Source organism: Rissa tridactyla, chromosome 5, assembly GCF_028500815.1.
Source record: "Rissa tridactyla isolate bRisTri1 chromosome 5, bRisTri1.patW.cur.20221130, whole genome shotgun sequence".
NCBI lineage: Eukaryota > Metazoa > Chordata > Aves > Charadriiformes > Laridae > Rissa > Rissa tridactyla.
The window spans coordinates 76954170-76972772 of NC_071470.1; the positions used below are offsets into that span (position 1 = coordinate 76954170).

Sequence of the window (18603 nt, forward strand, 5' to 3'; positions counted from 1 at the left end):
CCTCTCTCCTCAGCCTTTTGGGAGTGATATTCTTTTTTTTCTACACAGGAGAAGAGCAATTTTCCTGTATCTCGGATCAGCTTCCAGACACCTTCTGAAGTGTAAGGACGTGGCTCTGCTTTGTGCTGCCTCTGGAGAAGCGATGCGTTTATGATGGTGGGACCCACCTTTATATCCACCTCCCCATCTGCTCATAGGCATATGGGGACTCCAATGAGGAAAAATAAGTTTCCCCTTATTTCTGCTAGCTCTGCCAAGCTGCCGTGGCTTAGGAGGAATGAGCTGATTCTCTCCTTGCACGCGCCTCGTCAGCCAAATTGTTTTGTAAAGCTTTCGTTGAATTACATCCAGGCGAACCCACTGTTTGTCACAGAGCATCCGTTACAGCGTTGCTTGACCTATAAAACCTTTGCCACCAGAAGCTGTGCATGAAGAAAACCAGATCTGGAGTAGACTTGACAGGGCTCTGCCATTGCAAACCCTTTCTTGGCTTTCTTGGTTTTTGCAAGCCTCTTTTTTCTTTTTTTTTCCTCCTTTTTTTTCTTTCCCTCTTAGAATTAAGAGCACTAAGATGTGGGGTCCTGGAAATTAATCTCTTTATAGTGATGGTATGTAGTAGAAGCTGTGCCTCTGGAGGCCTGTCTCTGCTTTGCTTATCTTTTCCCTTACTCTGCTAGAGTTAAAACCAGCAGCTGCGATAACAGCGTCTGAAAGATTGTTGACCCAAGAAATGTCAACCGTGGGATGCCTTGTAGGTCACTCTGCAGAGAAAAGTAAAGCGATCAGCATCTTTCCCAATAAACAAGCATTTGTTTGTTACTCTATAGTTTTTGTAGGGGTTCAGTATATAGCTCTGGAGGCTCGGAATCGCTTCCCACTCATGTGGGTGCTATCAAGAGGGAGGGACGGCGGCGGGTTTGCCCAGTAACATGGAGTTCAGTAGAGGAGACATGACTGTGTTTCAAGGAAGAGTTTAAAAATAAAGACTGCTCTTGGGGTGTCTTGTGTTCTCTGACATCTGAGAACATCCAGACATCCAAGTCCAGCGTGTCTGGTGTAAATTGGCTGATCTCTATAGAAGTCTGTGGAGCTGGAGTTTTACCCGTGCTGATCTTGTCCGTCGCTGCCGAGGCTGCCAGCGAGGAGAGGTGCTCGGCAAACAGTTGTTCTTTCAGTGTGCTTGTGAGAGGTCAGTGCTTCCAGATACAGTGACTTGTCTGTGAGTTAATAAGGCATCTCCTAGGACTGTGAGTGACAGCTGAGGGAGTTGTCTTAGTCCAGGAGCGTATTTAGGTGCAGTAGTGGGGGAAGAGCAGGGTTGTGCTGAGCTCAAAGGCATGCTGAACTCCGCTCGTCATCTGAAGGGGAAATGAGGAGTACCCTTGGGAAGAAGTGGGTGAGGCAGGGTGATGACATGCCTTTCCACTTGGGGTGAGGTGCCCGGGGAGCACTGCTGCCTTCCTCTGGAAGAAGAGCCCTGTGGCAGGAGGAATAAATGAATGCTCGTAGCATTGCTCTCCTGGCTTGTTGGGTGTACACGCGTATGGGGAGTTCCAGGCTTCTTTCTGTGGGGCAGGAGCCTTTGCCTGTGTCAGCCTTTGACCATTATTCAGCTGGAGGCGCCCAGTTCACAGTGGGGTGACTCACTTGAGACCAAAACCCAGCCCACTGACTCTCAGGAGCTTGTCATAGCGATTCACAGCTGGAGCAGCGTGGCCATCTGACTTAGCGTCCCGTTGTTTTTAAAACACTTCTGTTTTGCCAGACTGAACGCGTGAATCACTTGGTCTGTTCCGCTAATTATAAGCTGAGCAATCATGCTTGTTGCTCTCCGGCAAAGGCTTCCTTTCCGTGTGGATAAAACCTTTGCTCGTGAGCTACTCCGGAGCTTGCAGCCTTTTCAGTCCCTGTCCCCTCCCCAGGGCTGACGACTGTAGCACTGTTGAGCTAACAAAGCCAGAAGTGCCCAGTCCAATGCAATCGGACTAATTGGTAAAATTGTCCGTTGTGGTTTTGCTGGTTGGCATCCTTGGCTGACCCGTGCCATGGCTAAAGGGACCGCAGAGCCGTGGGGGCGGAGTGGCGGGTGGTGGTGGTGGTGTCCTGCAGCTTCCAGCCTGCTGCCCGAACCTCTGCCCTGGGGTGAGCAGAGAAAGGAGTCAGGATTTTTCTCCTTGTGTCAGCATCCCTGCAGTTAGCGAGCAGGGGTAGGCATCCCCTTGAAGAGGGTGAAAGCAAAAGCAGAGGCCTGGCTGCAATGGTAAGAAGTTATGCAGTGTGTTCACCTCCCTTTAATCTTTCTACTCAGGGAGGTGCAGCCTGCATCTCCCCCAGAATAGCGTCTGCTCTCCGAGTCCATCTACGTGCGCTGGAACTGGCTGTTGTGTTCCATGATGCTTTCATTTGTGTGTGGAGGGAGATATTTAGAAGCTCTAGTCCCTTTGGCTCTCCTGCCTTGTCCAAAATGCATCTCTCTGATACTTCTGCGGAAATGCACGTATTTTCTGTGCCCGCTCTACTCAACGAGATGCGCTGCCGTCTGGGGGATACTGAGGGAGGTGGAGACTTGGGTTTGCGTTTCATCTCTGCCCATGCTTTGGGGGCTCTGAGCTTTTCATGAGCGTTATGGTGTTTTGCGCAGATATCAGACTGTACTTCTGCCTCCTGTTATGTAGCACAGCTTGAGAAAAATACTCGGCACTGAGAAGTGTAGAGGGAGTTTTTTGTTTTTTCCACTGTTGATGTTTGCCACTTGCAGTGGAAAAAAAATAGAAAGGGGAGGGAACTAAACCAAAGAAGGTATGAAGCAAAAAAATAACTGACACAGATGCAAGAAATGAGCCTAACTTCTGTTCCTGCTGAGTAACTGGTGATGAGGCGGTACTTCCTTTCCCAAAATATATCAGGGAAAGAGATACTGGTGCTGTGCTGAGGGATGCTCAACACCCACCAGTTTCTCTGAAGCCTGTGAGTCACGGGCACCTATTGCTTTCTGGGATCTGCTCCGAGCTCCCTTCGCTTAATGATGAACCCAAGCCCACTGGTGTTTTATAAATACTAATGTTATGAATATTTAATTTAACCCGTTCACATCGTGCATAAATCCCAGGGTCTCTTTCTGTTGCTTGGGGTGTTTCCAGGAAAGTCACTGTTGCGGGTAAATGGGGTGATGGTTTCTTTCGTGTTGTGGGTTTTTTGTGGTGTGTGGTTTTTTGGGGTTTTTTTTGTGTGGGTTTTTTTTTTTTTTGCCTAGCCCGAGTGAAGGATGTGGCATTTCTTAATCACCTTAAGCTGCTGTGGTACAGTGCTGCTGAATAGCTGTGCCGTATACGGTGGGATGGAGGTGAACAGTCTGGTGTGCTGGCATTAAGCCTTCAGCCAAGCCTGGTTCAGCTGTTAAGAGAAGGCTTAGGTGCCTAGTACAGGTGTCAAGCTGCCTGTGCCAGCAGGGCAAAAAGGAGCCCTTTGTGCCATATGGTAATAGCACAGGCTTGGACATTTTTTGCTTTAAGATGTTGCCTTTCTCGGAGAATTTCTGTGGTTCTTTTAAGCCTGAGCGGTATTTTCATCAACATTCGGCCTAGATTTAACTTAATTTCTTCCTGCAATCAGTGTCTGGTCTGTATGTTTTGAGGAGGGAAATGGGGATGCTCAGCAGTTGCGCAGAGAGCAGGAAGTCCTCCTCTGCTTTTGATTCTTATTTTAACAACCAAAGAGTGTCTTTTTACACGTCTGGTTCAAAGCCCGCTGATTTTGTGAAAAAGAAGCTGGTGCTTCCAGCAGCTTTAAACCGGGCTGGGGCTGCCCACGGCTGTAATGTAGCTCAGTAGCGTGGCCTAGGTGGAGTGACTCTACTGGAAATGTTTGGGTTTGGATAAAGGTTAGTGTCTTAAGTTAAAGACAACAAACTTTTTGAGAAAAACGTTGTGTAAAATAAGAGCAGAGCAGCTCTAGGGCTGCTGAGGAGGTTTTTCTTACTTTTTTTTTTTTTTTTAAAAATCTGTGTTCAGGATGTTGGTATAACTGCAGTTTGCCAGGGAAGAAATAACTGGGCTGGCTTCTTTCTCCAAACCTCTCTGTGAATTACTTTACAGCTGTTGCGGAAAAGCCCTAAATATAATCTTGGGGGTGTTTCAAGCCTCCCTCTGTGAGGTCTGCGCTGCCCTGTTACGCTGCCTGAAAAGGGCTTTGGGGTGTTTGGTGTTACCAGCCCAGGTCCCACGGGCAGCCTGGAGGAGGAGAGCGGGTCAGGAGGGGTGCCTGGCCTGGCTTTTTTTTGTGCTGAAGACACGAAGGGGCGGCACGACGGGCTTTGTAGGTCGCGCAGGAAACGCTGGGAATAGTGCCCTGCTTTCTCACCTCATGTTGGATGAGGTTATTTGTAAACCAAGGCACCCGCAGAGCAGCACGCATGCTTTTTCTTCCTTCCGGTCAGGGCCTATAAAAGCTGGAAAGAGATTTATCTGGCTTTAGAGGTGGTGTTGCCATCTAAGCTATGTCCTGCTGTGGTCACGCCGAAGGGTTGCAGCAGAAGTCCAAGAGTGTCGTGTTTCCCTTGTATTGCTGGGAGGGTAGAGCAAGCCTGAGAGAGCTGCTCCTTCCCTTTGGCAAACTGAGCCAAGGAGAGCACGAGCTTGGTGCTCTGCTTGTCTATGCAGGCTTCTATCGGGAAAAGATTTTTGGAGTTGCAACCAGGACTACATCACAACCTGTGTCACTCCTTTGTGTGCTGTTTGGGAGAGCTGGCCTCACTGGGTGGTTTGGGGAGGCTCCCACGCTGCCGGGGAAGTCTAGAAAGGGGAGGTTGGCTGGTTTCTGCCATAGGGCCGTACAGTGGCCACGGAGGAGGCAGATTCAGCTGCTTTGCGAATGAAACAGGAATTGGTCTGCTAGCAGCTATGACTGTGTTTCACTGTTTCTCTTCCAGGTGTCCACCTAAATAATCTTTGGGTAACTCTTGGTGTACGCGATGCTGAGGCCTCAGAAACAATGTTTGGGTGTTGCAGTTTGGTACAGAATCACGGTTTATTAGTCGCAGGCATGGAGAAAGAGGCGGGTGGTGTTTGCATGCCTTGGGTTTGGGACCGTTTTAAATCCTGAGCCCCACAGCAGAGAGCTGGATAGAAGTAAAAGGGAGAGCGCATTTGGGAGGCAAACGGAGATTCTGCATCCCAAAACCTCTTGAGGTGTTACACGGTTCTGACAGGACTAGGCACAGCCTTTTTGCCCGATGGGGGTGTTGCAACCCTGTTAAATTCCTTTCTTCTTGGTCTTACAGAACGATGACCTTAGGAACCTGTCCCTCTCTGGCCATGTGGGCTTCGACAGCCTCCCTGATCAGCTGGTCAACAAGTCAACGTCGCAGGGCTTCTGCTTCAACATCCTCTGCGTGGGTAAGTCATCCTGTGCTGCTGGGCGGTCAGTTCGTGCCAAGGAGCACACGTATCCACAAATTAGCACCACCTCCCTCCCGTGAAGGGTAAGATCTGAGGCAGTGGGGGGACCGTAGTGGCAGGTAAGTGTCAGTTTCTTCCCAGAGCTGCTCCAGGGTAAGATCTAGAATCCCACTTTTCCTTTCCTCTACCCCATCCCTTAAGTCAAAACGTGGGAATTTCTAGATGTTAAAAATCGATGCTTTTGATGGTCTTGCGGTTCTACTTTCCCCAAGGGCTGCCCATAAGGAAACGGAGCTGACTTGGGAACTGAATGTATTTTTAGAAGAGTGTTAACTTAAAGCTGCTTTTCTCTGGGTTGGGCGCGGAGGCTGTTTCTCAAAAAATTGCATTCCTTCCCTTCCAGGCTTTGCCTGGCTGGCGCGTTATATTCTTAGTTTCTCCAGTTGGAAATGATGCCATTTTTAGTCTCCAAATGATGTACTTGAGAACAAAGCCTGTCACCTGTTCTCTGCTGTATTTAATCTGGGTGCTGCAAGTTGGTTTTATAGCCGGAGTTACTGTGTACTTTTCCCAAATTGTTCAGAGGGTGAAATATGGGGAGGCAACTCCTTCTCTTGGCTATAGAGCGATACTTGCTGTCTTGGCACTCTATAGATACTCTGCCGTTGGAAATCCATTGCTCAGCCCTAGGGAGCTGTGTGCCAAACTGGCTTTGACCTGTAGGTGGACCTTTCCGAGATACCCCCAGAATGTAGTTCTGTAAATTGATGAAAATGGTGGGTTTTACTCTTAATTTGGCAGAGCAGTCTATAAACATCATCTTGCCATTCATTGTTCATTTAAGCCCGCAAGAAGGGAGTATTGTCCCTTCTAACGAGTTACACTAATGAGCTGGAAAAAAACCCACAACCCTCTGACTGTGATTTTTCTACAAGTTGAGAATTTGTGTCTGCGGTGCAGCATGAGCCGTCTGAAAAGAAATGTGGCAAACACGCGAGACTCCTCTCGATAGCTTTGCACCTCGAAGAACGAGATAAGAGAATAGTTGTACTCCTGCACGCTCAAGCTACCAGCCCTCATGTGACTCTCTCCTAGCAGCATGAAACCATTTAAAATTCATCAGGGAACAGCCCGATTAGCAGGCAGCTCTTTGATCAAAATGGCATAAATTAATTGCCTTTTTCTCTTGCAGTAAGTATGCCTTTCTTAACGTGACTTTGTACGTCTCCATTAACATAGCAATTTGGTCCAGCTCTTTTCTCTTGTAAAATGTGCTGATCAACCGTTTTTTCACCTCAAATAAAAATTTCACGCAAATCGCGGCAGTTACCCAAGCAGTAGAAATCTCCCCCTTTAAAAAGCAACAAACCACAAACAAACCAAACTTTTGAAATTGTGTTTTGAGAAAGGACACGATTAACTTCGGCGTTGTAACGTGAGTCTTTTAATTGTGATCTGCACGGATAAAGTGCTGCAAAGCCCATCTAGCACAGCGTGCAGCAGTGCTGCATTCCCATCAGGAGCTCAATGAAATATGGAGCTTCAGAGATTAGCAGTCTGTGCCATCAGTTTAGGGCAGATCTTTTCATGTGGGTTGCGCTCTATGTGGGCCTAGATTTTGAGCTATGATGTCACGTGTACTTTCTGTCTTCCCCCTCTTTTCGTTTGTTCGTTCTTTTTTAAAAGCTTGCTTCGTGTCCCGCAGCTTCCCAGGGTAGGACTGCTGTGACAAGCATCTCTCTGCTCCATTATTTTACCCTAATCGCTTATCTTCCTGAGCCTAGCCTGGAAAATAGTCCAAGTCAAAGCCAGCAAAATGAGCTGTTGAGTATCACAGAGCAACAGGTAGTTGCTGAGTTAGTGGTATTTGTTGCTGTGGACACAAATACTATATGGCTTTCTGAGGTCTTCTAAGCAGGGGGTTTGCATATTTTGAGAGAGACATTTTTCATGCTAGGAGAGTTGTTTACAGCCCAGAGAGATGCTTGAGGGCGATCCCGGATGCAGACTCCCTTTTCCCACCTGGTATTTTGCTTTGCTTTTCTGTTACTCACTTCTACTTCAGAGTTTGGGGGATTTAAGAGGTTGGGATAAGACCCCTTACAAGCCTAACCTGCAAATGCCAGAGCCTGCCCGCTGCAGTCCAGAAGGTCTGTCCCAAATCCCAGCATCTCCTTGGTTGGATCAACTTCAGGATGTTACCTCAGCCCACCCCTTGCTCACACCACTGGTAGCAGTTTGAGAGTATAACTGCTATAAGCAAACGCTTTTGACTTAAAAATGGGATTTAGGCTAATGCTGTCATCCGTGTTACTAATTGCACTGGGGATTAGTGAACCTGTAAAAGTTTTAAAAGTTGGTATTTAAGCAGTGTGCCATTTTAGATTTTTAAAAACTTTTTATGCATCCCTGTCTCAAATTTTCATTGCCCAAGTTTCACGATGGGTTTCTTGTGATTCTCTTGCAAAAGAAATGCAAACTGAGCTGGAAAAATAATATAAAAAAAAAAAAGCATAAAACCATGTAAGAGAATCAGATATCTCCTTGGGAATCAAATTTGGAGTTGAGAGAATTTTACAGCTTCTGTAAAGAAAGTCATACCAGAACTAGGACTTAGCCTACGCTATTAAAAAGATAATTAAGTATTTTTTGAGTAAGAACGGCCTCTTGCTGTCCCGAATACAGATATTGCTTGTGAAGTGGGGAGGTTGGGGCTTTTTGTGCCATCGAGCAGGAGGGAGCCTGTGCCACCAGTCAGGTCATACCAATGTAAAAACCATGGGCGACAGCTGAAGACCCCTGGGAGGAAATGCTTTTATGGGAGAGGAATGATTATTTGTCTCTCTTATATCACCAGTGTAGCAAGTCCAGTAACAGGGTTCTAGCAGCAGCAAGTATTTGCTGGTTCATCGTAGGAGTTGTCCTTTCCCTTCTCCAAGAAGGGGGGGACTCGCTTGTCAGTTGTCTAAGTAATAGTTCGTAAAACTGTCATGGTTTTTGTTTTGGTTTTGGGGTTGTTTGGGTTTTTTTTTTTTCTTATTTTTTCCCCTCTTCCTTCCAGTTTAGTACCTTCTCTTCAGGGAACCTCATAAGACTCAGCGCATCCCCTACAATTTCTCCATTTCCCATGGGAAACACTAACAGCAGTACTACTGGAAAAAAAATGCATGCCTCTGTGTGCGTGTGTGTGAAATAAGCCCCTTTCTTTCCCCAAAATAACGAAAAATCCCTGAGGTCAGTGGTGCATAGATCTCTGGTCATGCCCCTTTCAATGTCCTTGCCTGTGATTGTGGTACACCTCCCTTGAAAATCCAGCCCATGGATTTCTCTCGCCATTCCCAGCACAGCAGCCTGGCTCTTCACCTGCGGGTGAGGACTTCTAGCTTGGAAGGCATTTGTATGATCTTGGTGCCTGTCAGGGTAGCAGCTTTTGCATAGCAGGGGCTCGTTGTGGATTTGCATCCCCAGCGTGTGGTGCTTTGATCGGGTGTGGCTGCAAGGTGTGCTGCAGACCCAGGCGGTGTGAGCTGCGGAGGAAACTAGTCAGAGCCCAGCAGGAGAAGCCGGAGCTGCTGTCGCCTCCCGATGTCCACAGAATCCCTGGTTCAGTCCTGGGGGATTGGCAAAGATGGGGACTGTCTCAAAAGACATCTGTTCCTGTGGGGATTATTTTGCTTAGCCATGTGCACGTCGCCTAATTGCGATGCTGCCCGAGTGGAATAACTCCTTAGCCTAGCGAATGCGCCTGCGAGGGAGGTGAGGAAAAGCAATCGGACGGTACTAACATTGCCTTTGTCTGCTCAGGCGAAACTGGCATTGGCAAGTCAACGTTGATGGACACTCTGTTCAATACCAAGTTTGAAAGTGAACCTGCGACGCACAATGAGCCCGGTGTGAGATTGAAAGCCAGGAGTTACGAGCTCCAGGAGAGTAACGTCCGTCTGAAGCTGACTATTGTCGACACAGTTGGATTTGGCGATCAAATTAACAAAGATGACAGGTAAATTTATTTCTGTCAGGAGAAGGAATCCTTGCGCTGATGTGCTCTGAGATCAGAACGGCTCGGCATTGTATGGGAAGTAGGTCCCTCGCTGTTCCTGGGGGTGTTTCCTGATCCCGGTGTGGCAGCTGGCATCACTTGCCCCGTGAGACAGGTAGAAGTGACGAGAAACAGTGAAGAACAAACAGATCAACTGGGCTACGGAACTGAAACTGTGTTTCTGCCCTCTTTGTCGCTCAGTTGAAGTACCTGCTTGACTTGAAACGTGGAAATGTTTGAAAGCATGAGTGCAAATTGCAATTACATTGCATCTTTTGGGGAGCTGGCACTCGGATGATAGTTCCTGTTCACACCATCCAGCGATGTTCAAGTCAAAGTGGGTTTTACTTGAAAGTGGGCGCCTCGGTACAATGTTAATGTTGCATGCATGAAGTAAATATTCTGGGCAGCCTACTCGATCCCTTGTGTCCATCCATATGGACTTTTGGTGTAGTGTTAAAACTAGTCATACTAGTACTCAAATTAATGCATTTTCTTTATCTTGGAGCCATACGTTCCCTCGCTGCGGTAATCCCGGCTCCCTCTGGAGGGTTGTTTGCGGTCCTCTTCTCTGCACCTTGCCAAGTGAGGGATGCGCCGTCTGGCAGCGTGTGCCCTGACTAAAAGCTATTTGGGGACTAGGGTGATAGGCAGCGTAAGCTCTTTGAAAACACAAACTTGACATCAAAGTTTCCGCCAAGATCCCCGTTAGCATGGCAGCCGAGCAGATTCTGCTTCCTGTTTCTTAAGGAAAACTCTAGATTTTTTTAAAAAAAAAAAAAAAAAGACTTTACAGTGCTTTATTTCTGTAAAGCTTCCTTGTTTCTTGACCCGACACCAAAAGGCAACTGTTGCTGCTGCTTTGCAGCTCCTGCTCCTAAGTGATGCTACAGAGGCCAAAAGGGTGAGGGGGGTGTGCTGGCGGGAGGGAGAGCTCTGCATGTCAGACACTGCCATATGCTCTTGGGCGAGAACAAAAGCAGCTCAGAGGAGGAGCAGGTGCTCGGAGCGGGGATGCTCTGCAGCTTGTTACTGCCGGGTCACTTTGCATTTGCTTCACTTGACAGACGAGAAGAGCCGGCAGTGATGGTGGTTAAACCCCCTCCAACTCCCCTCTCGGGTGGTTGGAGAGAGTGGCAGTCACCGGGCAGCAGGGCTTAGGGACAGCTTTTGTCCTGCTGTGTCCTGACACATATGGCCGCAGTGGGTGGCGTTTTCGCTGTGCTCCTGGTTGAGTCCTCCAAATCCTTCTTTTGCTCTGCTTTTTTATGGTGCTTTCTCTAATATGCTCTCCCAGTGTAAGGCCTTGCTGCTTTCTCTGCAACATATGCCTCCGTCTGAGGTTTTTGGGGTCTCCTGTTCAGAGTCAGAATTTGCAAAAGCAAAGAAACTGGAGCAGCAGTTGTGTTACGAACCCACATAGTGACATTCATGACACCCGCTGTGCCGGCAAATTAGCAAGCAGTGCTTCGTACTGTCGTATGGGTTTCTGCTATCAGCAGCCCTCGCGCAGCACTGTCTGTCTCTTGCTATAGCTCTCGCTTGGCAAACCGAGCAAGAGTCTCCTCTGCTTCACTGAGGGTTTTGAGCAACTGCTCAAAGAGCTGTGCTGGCATCTGGAGCAGAGGGGTCAGCCCAGAGCCTTGCTGGCTGCCTGTCGAAGAGTGTTTCTGGAGGACCTGAAAACTCCTGATGATCTATTTCTTCCTCACAACGGCTTTTGAGGAAGGGCGTTAACGCTGCTGTGAATCCAGCGCTGAAGGCGGTGGCGGTGTTGTCTCGGTGCCTTGGTCTCCGTGCCCTCCTTTTGAGAGCTTCCTTGGGCCAGAGGGCCTGAGACTGCCCTTGGTACAGCGAGGAACAAACCGAAAAGTTCCCTTTCCAGAAGCATGATCAGTCACATCAGGGCATGTTACGCTGCACCAGCATTTTTTCCTCTAACAAAATGGTCCCCACAAAGTACCCAAACAGTGCAGTTGTCTCCTGAGCTTTGCTCACAGACTTCAATTCCTGAAAAGTTCCTTTTATCCCTTAGTGAATCTCCCTTCCCTCTTTTAAGATCACAAACAAGCTTTTAGACAAGCCAGGCTAGGTGGCGGTTTCATGTTTAAATTGCCTTGTGCCGGATGATTCTCAGTGATGTTGGCAGAGCAGCAGCTCAAACTTAATTGGAGAGACTGTAAAATACGTTGTTTTTCAGGGTACCAGCCTTGCGTGGTTTCTCTGCACCGAAAGTCCGGGGTCTCTGACAGTTTATCCTGCTAACTATGTCCATTATGGAAACACACTTGCTAAGTAGGGACTGTAGGCTGGGTGGGGAGGGTCCCAGTGCTTGTTCCCTGTATTGTGCGGAGCACCCATGAAACCTCCTGAGCGTCCCAGCAGTGAACGCCCTGGTTTTCTCTCTGCCCTGTTTTCTCTCTTCAGCTACAAGCCTATAGTAGAATATATCGATGCGCAGTTTGAAGCCTACTTGCAAGAGGAGCTGAAGATCAAACGGTCCCTGTTCAATTACCACGACACCAGAATTCACGCCTGTCTGTATTTCATTGCACCAACCGGACACTCGCTGAAGTCCCTAGACTTGGTCACCATGAAGAAGCTTGACAGTAAGGTACTCGCTGCTCATGTTACGACCCTCGCGTGGCCCCACTCGTGCTTTCGTGATCTTGCCACAGATTTAGTTCAAGCTGCTCAGAAAAATACTGTCTGTTTTTTAGCAGTGGGGAATGGCAGAGATGCGGTGTGAAAACCTTACCTTGGGCTAGCTGCTAGAATGGGTCATTGTTCAGTAATTCGTATGCTGCAGAGATTTATTAGGAGTTTGAGCTCCTACCCTCTTCCAGTCCCATCTCGGGCTAGGAAACTTGGCCGCTTGCTCGGCAGCTACGCCGTAAAATTAGCCTTCTGAAAGCAGGAAACTGTATTTGTGAGGATGTATTAGGAGACCGCTGTTCTTTTTGCTTTCCTGTGGGTTAACTCAGCCAAGTTCAGCGACAGGTTTGTTCACAACTGAAAGATTGGTTGGCTGTTAAAAAAGAGAGAAAAGCGTGTTTTCCTCCTTGAATGCATAAATAAAAATGAGAGGTTGAACTCTGCTGGTTCTAGCACTCGGACGTGGCTGTCATCGCTATTTTGCTTTGTCCAACTGATTAGTTAGGCTCTTCTACAAATCCTGATTTGGTAAGTGTGTATGAGATAAGTACACCTAAAACACTTTAGGTCATCTTACTGATCAATGAAAAACAAATCAAAATGCTGTGTCCGCGTGCTGTGACTGCATGCAGCTAGACACAAACAGCGATTTGATCTTCTATGGCAAATGTAGTGTTGTTCTGGCCGTAATCTGATAAACAAGAAGAATCTGGATGAATACGTTTTAAATAAAAGCACTCAGCATGTGCTTTTTCAGTTGCTCTCATGACTAGCAAGAATGGGAACCAGGCTTGGTTTAAACTGTGGTGTTTTTTACTAAGTACTTGCAAGAAGATTTCATCTCTCTTCTTCTGGAGACAATAACCGAGGTACACATGTAAAACCCGAGTATTTAAACTGAGCGTTCTCTGTGTTGCTGTGATTAAGCAATTCATGATTAAGCAATTTAAATCAGTCCACCTTGCACCTTTGGCGCATTGGATCCTGATTCTGGAGAAGATAAATGATGACAATGGTTCTTTATTTCCTAGAGTGGCCTATCGATTGGTTTTTATGCAGCGATGGAGAAGGATCCCTGCCCTATTCAACTTAAAATAGGGTTATGGAGGTTTTGCCCAAAGTGAGCTAATTGGCCTTCATGTTCTATCTTTTAAAGGGGGATTTAATAACTCCAGGCCATCCTCTGGACAGAATTAAGAGATGTAACATAAGAGGATTTTCAAGTACTGTAGTTAAAATCCCTTCATATAGGTCAATATCAGCATCTTCCTCACTACGTTTTTCTGTCTGCTGTTGCAAGGAGAAGCAAATTGTGCAAGATCAAAAGCAGAAATTGTCGCTCTGGAGGGGAGTAGAAAGGGAAAAGAAAGCAGGATTCCTTGTCCTAATGCATTCTTGCCCTTTCCCAGCAAAGCAGATGCTTGTGTGGTGCTCATCTGTGCTACACTGAGGGTACTGTGCCACCTCCCCTCGCCTCCTAGATGGTGTTGCTGTTTGCCATCCTGCTGCCAGAGCTGCAAACGGCCTGCCTGGGGAAGAGAGTCAGTGGCTTGTGTTTAATTTCTGTATTAACCCTATCATGCGGTTCTTTTGGGTGATTGTCTTAGAGCTGTGCAGGGAGAAATCAACCCCAGTCCCGCAGTACAGCAGTGTACGGGAGCATGTGAGGGCACGCAGGTGGAGGAAGCGTGCCTGTGTTACTGCCAGCCCCCTCCCTCTGTGTTGCGTGGCTGGATACAGATCATCTGCTTCCACCTCCAGTGGGGTAACAGCAGCGCTGCTGCCCACCCGGGTCTCCCTGATAACAACGCTGAGCCAAGCGCCCAGGAGAGGCTGTTGTCTGAGTGGGTCTCTTGGCAGTAATCCAGCACGGAGAAGTGCATAGATAGTAATTTCCTGTATTATTATTTTTTTTTTTTAGAACAGCTTATAATAATCTGTGACAGCATTTCCTGTCCAGCCAGTTTGGATGAGGAGGGGAATACGACAGGACAGGAAAGAGCATGTTGCCAAATTGCATTTGACTTCTTTTTAAGGCCATCACCGCTGCTGCCTGAAAATCCTGTCTAAGGCAGTGGTGCTGTCAGCAGCAGCCCCAGGGAAGGTCTTCCGCTGGGGCAGTGGTGGCTGGTGGCACCTATAGGGCTGTTGCTGCAGGATGCGCGCTGCTTTCCATCCTCTCCCGCTGACGCAATGCCTTGTATGTGGAGGTGCTGTCTTTGTCTTGCAGGTGAACATCATCCCTATCATTGCCAAGGCTGACACCATTGCAAAAAATGAGTTGCACAAGTTCAAGAGCAAAATCATGAGCGAGCTGGTGAGCAATGGCGTCCAGATCTACCAGTTCCCGACAGATGAAGAGACGGTGGCGGAGATAAATGCCACGATGAGTGTATGTTATTTTGGGGGGATTTGCTTGGCTTGGTGTGCATGGGCCCATCCTTGACTGTCGGGCACACTGTGCCTTGTTTCATTTGGCTTTAAAACTACAGTCTAAGCAGAGATACCAGGCTGGCCAGAAGGCTTTTGGAGCTGGAGATACCTGTCACGTGTGGGCTGCTTAGCCAGATATAATTCATTGTGTGGCAAATGATTCTCCTCTGAGAATTTTTTCCGTATCCTTTCTCTGTTGCGGCGTTCCCATCTCTGGAAAGGAAGAGGATGGGAGGCAGGGCCCCGATGCAGTCATGGCAAAGGCCTGGGGTTTGGGTTTCCTGTCCCAAACGACCACTTGTTTGCTTAGTGGGGGGTGATTCACTTCTGGCTTTGTTTTTGCTTTCCGGTGAGAGCAGGGGCATCAATGATGTTCCAGCTCTCCATAGGGCCAGTGGCCATCAGCTGCAAGGGCTCTGGCTTTCACCTCCTTCCCCTTCCTCTAGCGTTAGGGGTGGGATTTGAGGGCAGGCAGGGGTGGGGTAGAGCAAATGTTTTAGTGGGGTTTACAGAGGGGAAACAACTGTTTCCCATGGGCCTGACTTGGAGCACAAGGGGAAGAACCTGAGCTCAGGGTTTCTGGCAGTGATGTGCATCATAGTAGCGCTGACAGGGCCCTTGGGGATTTCAGCAGGGCACGTAACGCCCAAGAGGACATGCCAACCCCAAAGCAAGTGCACTCAAAAGCAAGCGCAAGGATCGGGTGGAGTTATCTGCGGTTTTACAGGGAACCAAGGCATCAAGATTAAGCCATTTCCTTGCAAGTTGAAGGCTTTTGTGAGTTTCCCTGCACAACTGCTTGTAGATGGCCATCACATCCAGCTGGATATCAGACCCTCTCAAGCCTTGGTATTGCCTCTTTTCCCTGTCTCTGTTCTGTTTTCAACGGGGAGAAGCTGGCATAGAGAAGGGACGTGGCTCTACCAGGCTGAAGTGTGTGTTTGCCTTCCTCTGGTGCAGCCCAGCTGCCAGGAAACTCCTTTGCCACTTAATTGCGTCTCCTCTGCCACTTGGCTTCTTCCCCTCCCACCCAGACTGTGACCACAGCTTGGCTGCCACTGCACCCGCTCCCAGAGCTTGCGCCCATCCCTTTTGGATGCTGTTAAGGCAGGGAGAGAGTACCGCAGGGGTGGGCTGGCAGCAGCAGCCGGCTCCCTCCTGGAAGCAGCCACGCTTCTGGGAGCAGATCCCAGATTGTCGCCACCACACCCGTGGAGAGACTGGGACGTAGCAGAGCTCGGTGACTCAGACGTGTCAGCCCAGGGCTGGGTCCATTCTGCTCTTCCCCTTGCTCACAGCTTTGCCCTTTTTAAGAGGAAGCATTAGCAGTTATTTCTAGCAGCAGAAACCCCCTGAACGTTTAGCCTATCTTCCTTGGGAGGAGGTGCTTTATTTTCTTCTTTTATTGTTTGATAGTTATTTTTCCTCAGTGTTCAAATTCAATTCCAGCTTGTAAGACTCCTGTGCTTAAGATAGTCATGCTTTGCAATTACATGAAAAATATGTACATCTCTTGTATTTGTAGGACTTCAGATTTTTGGACTCTTAGTCTGAGCAGGTTTCTCATCCAGATCGTCCTGTTGCTCTTTTTAAAACACCAGATAAATTGCAAAGGCGTTTAAGCAACTTAAATCCAGGACAGCTGCCACAGTAAACAGCTTTCTTGAGAAACAATCCCTGGCAAGGCAGGAAATCCCTAACCTTATTGTCCGTTTCCTTTTGTAGGTCCATCTTCCTTTTGCTGTGGTTGGCAGCACTGAAGAAGTGAAGATCGGCAATAAGATGGCAAAAGCGAGGCAGTACCCCTGGGGTGTTGTGCAGGGTATGTTACCGAAAGCACAAGTAAGACCTCGTCGTCCTGTCTCGTTCTGATGAAAGGTGCATTGATCCCTGGATGGTCCTTATCAAAATCTGTCTTGAGAAAGCAAGATCACAGCTCTAAGACTTCTCCTTAAAGTCATAGAATGTGTTGGCTTGGAAGGGACCTTTAAAGGTCATCTAGTCCAATCCCAGTCAGGGCTTTGCAACCTAGATCTAGACGTGGAGGGGGTTTGGCGGGAGGGTGATAGTGTCAACTGAGCCATTGGCTTTGGGAAAGAGCAGGGTAACATTACGACGAGATATTAAATAACCAGCTTGAAAAACAAAAACTTAAATTTCCGTTCTCTGTTCCTTATGCTTTCCTGCCAGCAAAAAAGCGTGAGCTTGGACAGCCGAATGATTTGGTTTTGACCTTGCACGTAAGCCTGAATGCAAACACATAGCTGGGGGATTTTTCGGGGAGGTTGGGAGGTGCTGCGCCCTCTCGACTTGAAGTGGGAACAGAACTAATTCAACACTGGCTACTTGGTATGTGTTGTCTCGGTATCGAAAACTGTGGATGTGCAGCAATCTCCCATAAAGTCAGCCAAAAGTTCCTTTCTGTTGGAGAGCAGAGTTTGGGTAGGGCTGTGTTTGCAACCCAGGGTGTGCTGAAGCTGCCAAAGGTAGGGCTGGTTCTTGCTTTCCCAACCAGTGCAGAGAAGTACAGGGTTCAGACAGCAATGGTCTGCTTGTGGCTTCAGCTCTGTATCCAGTTGGAGAATGGCCCCGCAAGGTGCAGGGGAACATTCGCTGGGCCATTCTGCAAAACTCACCGAGTTTTTTATCAATAATACAAGCTGACCCTGAAGCAGCTTCAGACTTACTGTCTTCAGTTGTGTACGCTAGAGGATATTACTGGGAATAACTCACGATTGGGAAAGAAGTTGATATGTTTGGGAAGTCTTGGACTTGACTAAGTATCCTGCTGGGTTCTTGCTGTTCCCAGGAAACTAGGACCAGATAGTCAAAGATGTGTTTAGTTGGGTACCAGAGAGGCTTTGAAGGTCCGAGCTGCCCCTTTGGAGGGACAGCTGCGCCGGTCTGAAGGGGAGCAGCTGGAGAGTTGTCTGTTTGCAAGAGATGCCTGCTGCTTCCCGCTGCATCCTAAAGAGAGAACTTCCACTCCTTGTCTTTAAGCGTACCCAAACTGTTTGCCCGCACTGAAGCGTGCAGCCGTCTGGCCGCAGGCCCTTCGCAGGCTGAACAGCTTGTTCAGCCAGGGGCTGACCGTGGCATGCCAGGCCCAGCTCTGATTAGAAGTTGTTATGGGAAGCCATGTTATACTCTGTGTGCTGCCTCCCTTCGTTGCCAGGAGCAGGGGTTTAGGGCTCCTTAGTAAGGTTGGCTGGCATGAAAAGGGTACAGCATTGCTGGCAGGGTGTTCTCCTAACTTTTCCTTTCACCGCTGCTGCAAACTGAGACTTTGTTGCGCACCCGGGCCCCTGTTGGTGACTCGGATTTAGAGCGGATGTGGGTGGGAAGTGAAATCCTGTGTGCAAATGGATCATCCACCTTGTAGAAATGCATGGAGAGACAGGAGCTCTATGACAGATGGGCAGCACAGAGATCTTGCAAATTCAGCGTAAGGCCTCGAACTGGTGCCCTTGTGTTGGTGTGGGATGGTCTTGCCCCCAGTTCAGCAAGGCGTTTTGGGGCAGGCTGACTTGGAGTTCTGCTGGTGTGCCTGAAGAACTCTCAGGCCCGGGTGCAGGGAAAAGAGGGACCTGGCTTCTGGGTTTAATGTTCCCTCTGTGGATGCCCTGTCTTTTTTGCAGTTGAAAACGAAAATCACTGTGACTTTGTGAAGCTGCGGGAGATGCTGATCCGAGTGAACATGGAGGATTTGAGAGAGCAGACGCACACCCGACACTACGAGCTGTACAGGCGCTGCAAACTTGAAGAGATGGGGTTCAAGGACACGGATCCAGACAGCAAGCCGTTCAGGTAGGAAAGCGTAACTCAGGCCTTGTACAACCAGAGGGACTGGAGAGTTTGGGCTTGCAGATGTTTGCAAGGATTAGGGAGGGAATAGCCATGGTCACTTAGAGCAGCTGAGATGTAAAGTCTGGCTGGGGAGGAAGACCTTGTGCAATGCAATCTTTCCCTCGGGGCCTAGGATTCGTACAGGAGAAGCACAAGAAAAGCTCGGGTGGGTGAGAAAGACAATTCTTGCATTAACACTTTGAAAATGTCTGCAATCCTGGAGCAGGGCCATAC

The 18603-nt window shown here is 48.4% G+C and overlaps 1 protein-coding gene across 6 annotated transcripts in view; it reads left to right on the forward strand.

Moving 5' to 3' along the window:
* SEPTIN11 (septin 11) overlaps window positions 1-18603 on the forward strand; it is a 72226-nt gene that overhangs the window by 24703 nt on the left and 28920 nt on the right. For all 6 annotated transcript variants that reach the window (XR_008466523.1, XM_054201987.1, XM_054201986.1 and 3 more), the window contains exons 2-7: window positions 5279-5393; window positions 9201-9396; window positions 11863-12049; window positions 14321-14482; window positions 16249-16345; window positions 18162-18330. Coding sequence is in view for 5 of the 6 variants with exons in the window: in XM_054201987.1 (XP_054057962.1) it covers window positions 5279-5393; window positions 9201-9396; window positions 11863-12049; window positions 14321-14482; window positions 16249-16345; window positions 18162-18330 (926 nt within the window). In the remaining variant the exon portion in view is untranslated. The remainder of the gene's footprint in view (window positions 1-5278; window positions 5394-9200; window positions 9397-11862; window positions 12050-14320; window positions 14483-16248; window positions 16346-18161; window positions 18331-18603) is intronic.